The sequence below is a fragment of the Etheostoma spectabile genome, chromosome 9, assembly GCF_008692095.1.
Source record: "Etheostoma spectabile isolate EspeVRDwgs_2016 chromosome 9, UIUC_Espe_1.0, whole genome shotgun sequence".
Lineage (NCBI taxonomy): Eukaryota > Metazoa > Chordata > Actinopteri > Perciformes > Percidae > Etheostoma > Etheostoma spectabile.
The window spans coordinates 29,927,261-29,933,765 of NC_045741.1; the positions used below are offsets into that span (position 1 = coordinate 29,927,261).

General features: G+C 44.0%; 2 protein-coding genes across 3 annotated transcripts in view; both read left to right on the top strand.

The window, feature by feature from the left end:
* Positions 1-1,365, top strand: part of vamp4 (vesicle-associated membrane protein 4) — a 10,144-nt gene extending 8,779 nt beyond the window's left edge. For both annotated transcript variants that reach the window (XM_032526493.1, XM_032526494.1), the window contains one exon: positions 1-1,365. This exon is cut by the window's left edge and continues 88 nt beyond it. The gene's annotated coding sequence lies outside the window, so the exon portion shown is untranslated.
* Positions 1,366-4,616: 3,251 nt separating this feature from the next.
* Positions 4,617-6,505, top strand: part of myoc (myocilin) — a 7,776-nt gene continuing 5,887 nt past the window's right edge. Inside the window, exon 1 of the mRNA XM_032526488.1 lies at positions 4,617-5,363. Coding sequence (XP_032382379.1) covers positions 4,871-5,363 — 493 coding nt within the window. The 5' untranslated portion in view covers positions 4,617-4,870. The remainder of the gene's footprint in view (positions 5,364-6,505) is intronic.

Here is a 6,505-nt window from a genome sequence, read left to right on the forward strand (position 1 = left end):
CTTTCTCTCTCTCTCTCTCTCTCTCTCTCTCTCTCTCTCTCTTTCCTTTGCACACAGTCCTCCACTCCAGCCAGGGGGCGCCAGCCAGCCTCCCACACCCTCCTCAGTGTCAGCCTGTGCATCCTCAGAGATCTGGCCTCAACTTGCCCTTAGTACAGATCTTATCATTGATACTTCCACGTAAATCTGCTGCGAGATCAGTACTAAGGCTCGGTTTGATCCCTGCTTTGAATCTAAGCTACAGAAAGGGGATACAGGAGACTTGTGGGGATATGTTAATGCAGTTTGGGAGAAAACGCTGACTCTCAGCCCTCTAGTCAATGTGAAGGAGTGCTCCATGCCATGATAACATATCACATGTAGGGCCCTGTCTTTGCCTTGACAACAAGGAAACTTCAGGTCCTGCATATTACATCATATATATATATATATATATATATAGATAATCTAAAGGCAGGGAATCCACTCCAACTGTCTCTCTTAGTCTTGCTGGTCTGAATCTGCTGCAGCTGCCTCATATAAAGGGGCTTTAACATTTAGCCAATGAACCTCAGATGTCCACCCATGATTCCCCCGTGTGCTGTCTTCTCACCGCCTGAGCAAGAGTTTATAGGGAACATTTTGTGAACACAAGCACATTTCATTTCCTTGTTCACACAATGCGGGGGAACATCTGAGGTTCATCTGCGTGGTCAAAGTTGGCTTCTTTTAATCATCCAAAAGGCTTTCGGACAGAAAAGGGATTTCACTTATCAGGTATTGTTTCCTTATCAGTACAGATGATTGGAAAAGGGCCTAGAAAGGACAACATGCGGCTTTCTAGTTTTATTCGACCCCCATAAATCATCGCTTTCCATTTCCCTCTTGATAGCTTGTTATAGCGTACAGCAGGACCACGCCAAACTCCAGGTTATGAATGTCTCCTCGGCCTCTCACCTTCCTCCTGGGTTGCTCTTAGTCAGCGCTGTCCTACTTTCCCGCGAGTGGCACTAAACTGTCTCTCACTCGTCTGGTGGTTCGGTTTGGTTTTAATGCTGCTTCTGTCTTTTTTTTCGCAAGTTCTTCTTTCTGCTGGTCGCTCAGTGTGATGCGTGTTTGGATGCTGGTATTCCCGTCGCCACAGAAGGAACAGTTTCTCTCTCTGTACTGTTACATTACTTTAAAACAGGGGTCATTGAAGTGATGCAAGTAAAAAAAAGTTAAGCTGTAAAACAATTAACTGTACATTGTCATTTTTTGATTTGTCATGTAATTTATTTTAGCTGTAAATAGGAATTCTGTAATGATTTACAATACTCTAATGTTGCATTGGAAGACTGTGATACTGATACTTTTTGCTCTGAAATAAAGTGATTTTAAAGGGCACTGGTCTGGTTTCATCTGGTTTAAACTGGTTTGCTGTCTTCCTGGGAGTAGGAAATCAGAAGAGCAAGGATGAAGTGAGCAATCAGAGGGTAGACAGAAAAGTTTGAATTGGTCGATGGGAAAAAAGATGATAACGATGTGAAGAGGCGAAAAACCAATCTTCATACCATTCCTCTGCTCTTAACCTCTTTGGAAATCCTTGTCCTGAGCGTTCTTTTATCTCCTCTCATTACCCAACGTTTTTTATTGCTCTGTGACTTTTATTGGCAGTGTGGAGTCCCAAGATGGCACTAAAGATGTACTGGAGGAGGGAAAGCCTTATTGTTCTGACAGACCCTCTGCTTATGTCCTGTCTGGGCAGTAGACACAAACACACACTGACAGCTCTGCCCATTTGCTCAGCCAGCACTAGTTAACCCTTCTAAGGGGGTAGAATTGAATCTCTCCCCCCCACCTCCTTTTACTTCATGAGATCTATGGCAGATGGTCTTCCAGCTCACACTAGTTACTGGCGCACACAGCAGGGGTTGACGGCCTTTATTTCAGCTTTTAGGATGAAGAGAGAGAGGACATTTCATCTCATGCACTTGTTTTCATGTTGATGCGGCTGCGCTGAGAAACCTGCACACGAGTGGTTGCCCCTCAATCACAAGAATGGTGGTTCGATCCCAGGCTCCTCTGGCCACATGTCAAAGTCACCCGAATTAGGATACTGAACCCCAAGTTGCTCCCTATAGTCACTATGTATAACTGTACACTGCTCTTAACCCTTGTGTTGTCCTCCCGGGTCAAACATTTGATATTTGTGTCCCTTTTTCAGACTTTAGTTCTCACTAACACCACCTTACTACCACTAGTTTTACAGTACTCTTTGGAATTCATGGTCAATAACCCTCATTTATATGGAATTATACCTAATATTTGAGTTACAAAAGCAGAAATTATGAATTATTTTGACTAAACTAACTAACTTTGAAACTTCCCCGCAGTGGGAGGAATAAAGTATAATCTAATCTAATCTAATAGTTAAGATCCGAGGAATGAAAGTGATCAATTGTATTTACAAAAGACCAATCAATTTTTTGTGGTAATTTGGTTAAAAAGAAACCCATATTTCAAATATAGACATTTTTTAAAAGGGTCAAATATGACCAGAGGACAACAGGAGCGTTAATACTCAGGAAGGGTTAAATGCAGTAATTTCACTACTACTAATTGCATGGGACGAATGAGAATAACGTTTCTTTTCTTTCTTTCAATTGTCCCTGAGTCTTGCTCAATTGCATTTAAATCAAAGGTAGTAGAGTCGTGACTGTAGCTGTAACATTTTACAGCTCTTACCCGGTTACACCGACAAAGTGGGTGCCTGGAGGTTTGATTTAGCTTTTAGCCAGGACTTTACTATGCTATATGCACACCCACGCTGGCAGCAGAGGATGTTTTGGTCCTCCGTTAGAGGCTCACACTGGATGACTTCAGATTCCGGGCATAGCAGCGGTTATTTGAGTCATATATAACAGTACATTTGATTCACAAGAGAGAAGAGTGGATAATGTGCCAACCAGCATTAGTCAGTCACACACACACACCCTGTCCAGTGGCGAGATCAGGAAGAGGAGGATGTGTCAGTAACGAGACAGAGTAGAGAATACATTTTCCCGTTCCAGTACTCTGACTTTACAGAATAAAACATTGTTCATGTGTTTAAACACTCCTCGTCTTTACTCCTACTTTCCCAGGAGTTTCTTTCTTCACTCCTCTGTTCTCCTCCTTTGATGATTTATTCACTTCTTTGTTTCATGTGTTTCACCTTCCACCCTTTCGTCACTTTCTCACTATTAAGATATTTCCTGTAAAACACATACCGTACACTGTTCCCCCATTCATCCATCTGTCCAACATGTCATTGGCTTGCCTCATCAATCAAGACAACTGTCTCAGGTACCACCTGCTGTCTGGAAACAGGCACTGGCAGAAGCCGACGAGGCTGGCATCAACCGGAAAGAGGAAGTGTGTGTTCCAAAGAGTGTGCATCCTTCCCCTCTGCGCCCTTTGCCCTCGAGTCTCCCTGGGGTGAGGCATCTGGGTCAGGTCGGCCTGAGAGGTCAGCGGAGCTGGATGAAGAACATACATAGACGTAAGGAGACATGAGGAGAAGAAGAAGTGTAGGATAGGAGCCAGGACAGATTGTAGGAACCCAAACAAAGAGGCAGGATATGAGGGTAAGCCGAGACCTGTAAAGCCAGGATTTTGGAGATTGGAAGGTTTGTGTGTGTGTGTGTCTGCACACCTGCCTCCTTGCGTGCATCTCTGTGCAAATGTCTCACTTTCAAATCTTTTGCACCCTACCTCTCTGAAAATAAACAAGATCGTCTTCTGTATCACATGACCGTAGAAGTGAGCCTCGCAGGCAGCAGTTCAACGTGTGTGTGATAGTGTGTTAAAGCAAAGAGACGAGAGGGAGAGAGGCAGACTGCGTCAGATCCACCCCGGTCAGTGACAGGAAGTGAGCTCGGGGAGTAATGGTCCTTGGCAGCTCACTCATGTTGTAATAAATCTAAATTTAATAACTGAAGTGAGCAAGGTTTACAGCATGAACACACCACCTATGTCCATTGCAAACCCAAGCTCAGCTGAAGGGACCCGGTGTATGTCATGGTTCAGAGTCAGGTATCTGGTCATTGATCAACTTGTGACTTGTGGCCCTTCCTATCGACAACCTTTACCGGGTTCCTGCGTCACGTCGTGGCCCCCTACCAATATGTAAGGGGACACTGGCACCTCACGAGGTAATTGTATCCAATGAGGCCCAGCTCTCTCTCGCCATGCTGGGGCCAAACCTCAGCCAAATCCCCTTCGACACATAGGACTGCATCACACGATGTTTCTACAGAACGATTAGATATCTTCAACAACATGAATGACATTGCATTGAATACAATTACGTGAATATGAAAGCATTTCACTGGAGTGATTGAATTAAACAAAATTTAAAAGACAGAGCTGTCATGTTGGACCTAAAAACAGCATTTGCAGAAGACAGATTTGTGTAAAGATGGGATGTTTTTGTCCTTAAAACAACCAGCATCCTATTTTTTTTCTCTTTTCTTCTTCCCTCCCTCCTCCTTAGCATCTAACACCCCACCCAGTGTTCTCCCTTTCTCCCCTCCCTCCCTTTCACCTCTCCTCTCTTGCCCTCTTTCCCTCCTTCCTTCCTGTCCAGATTGTATAAATATCTGTGTGCTGTTGGGGAGAGCTCAGTGTTACCGACCTGTCCACTGAGGACAGACAGAGAATAAGAAGAAGAACTACCTGAGAAAAGAGGGAGACAAAATAAGTAAGGACTTCATCACCAGGAATTTGGGAATGAGTAAATGATTAAAGGAGGAATCCAGTTGAGAGCTGCCTAATAAAAGACGACTGGACAGAAAGAAGAAAGCGATTCTTCAGAGAGAGAATTTAAAGTAACCTTCTGATCTGTCTGTGTGTAAGGACCGGCTGCAGTATGTTCCTCCTACTCTCCTTGTGTGTGTGGGGTCTTCTGCTGCGGGGGGACGCACAGGACGGAGCTGCTCTGTGGAGGGGGAACGACCGGAGTGGACGATGCCAGTACACCTTCAGTGTACCCAGCCCTGTCGAGGCTAGCTGCCCGCAGATGGGAGGCCCCGAGGTGGAGAACCTAAAGGCTAGACTCAGCCTCCTGGAGGTGCTGGTGGCCCGGCTCACTGGAGGGGACACTGGGGGTCCCCAAGGGGCCGGGACCACAGCCAGAGCTCAGTCTGAGCTCCAAGAGGCGCTGAACTGGGCCAAGGGGGAGAAGAGAACGCTTCAGCTGGAGAAAGAGCATCTGGAGCAGGAGTTGCAGGGGCTTCAGCGCAGGATGGAGGAGATGAGAAGGGAGACGGAGAGGCTGAGGGACAGACACTGTCCTCCTCACACCCCCATCGTGCCACCAAGCCCCCCTCTGCACGACAGTGGCCTGATGAGACCTGCTGGGGGTAAGAAATACACTCTAAACCACCACACACACACACACACACACAAAATGTGCAAAGCTAAATGACATTTATTGAAAATGGGTTTAAAAAATAAGATTTTAATCAATTCCCAGTTTTTAAATAATTGTGCAAATATACTTTTAAATCCTCCCTTTTTATACTTTTAAATCCTAATTGACTAAGATTCTCTACTAGATCACCTCATTTTCTGCAGGCAAGCTGTCTTTTTGTTAAAACATGTATTTTGTGACTGACTGAAGGATAATGGGTTAATTGGAGCAGAGAATTTATGATGCATGAATGTCATCTATGTATGGAAGTATATAAAAATTAGGTTTCTCCTGACACCATTTCTTCCTGCAAAAATCCTCTTAAAGGATTGGGCACACAATTTACTGCCCTGTTGTCTTTAATGTAGAATTCCGGTCGATTCCAACACTTAGCTCTTTTGTTTGGAACTTTGGAGTTCTGTCAGTAGAGAGAAAAACAAGCTAGCATTAGCACCCAACAGGCTTAAACAGGGCAAGTTTTAAACATGTTTTTAGCCTCTAAACATGTTCAAAATGTCATTAAAAGTGCCTACCCATGTGCAGTGATTCCTTCCGAGTGAACGCAGTGAATCTGACTGCAGAAGATTTGAAAGAAGAGCATGAAAGTTGTGCTAATTCAGCTGTGTTTAGTTCCTGTGCTTAGGGACCGTCTACAAACTACAACACCAAAAAAAGATAAAACATATTTTCAAAAATAAGTATATGCTTCTTCTTTTTTTTTTTTAAAGTAGACAGCAGAAGACAAGTTATAATTGAGGTAAGTTTGTAGACACTACCTTATTTAATCATTAAATTGAAAGCCTACATATTTTACTTTTCTCTTTTTTCTGTGTTGTAGTTTGTAGACGGTCCCTAAGCTCTCAACACAGGAACTAAACACAGCAGAATTAACACAACTTTCATGCATTTCTGTCACATCTACATCAGTCAGATTCACTGTATTCCCTCAGAAGGAATCTCTTCACATGGGTAGGCACTTTTAATGAAATTTTGAACATGTTAAGAGGCTAAAAACATGTGTAAAACTTGCCCTGTTTAAGCCTGTTGGGTGCTAACCCTAGCAGGAGGATAACTCGGTGTAGGCAGCACCGA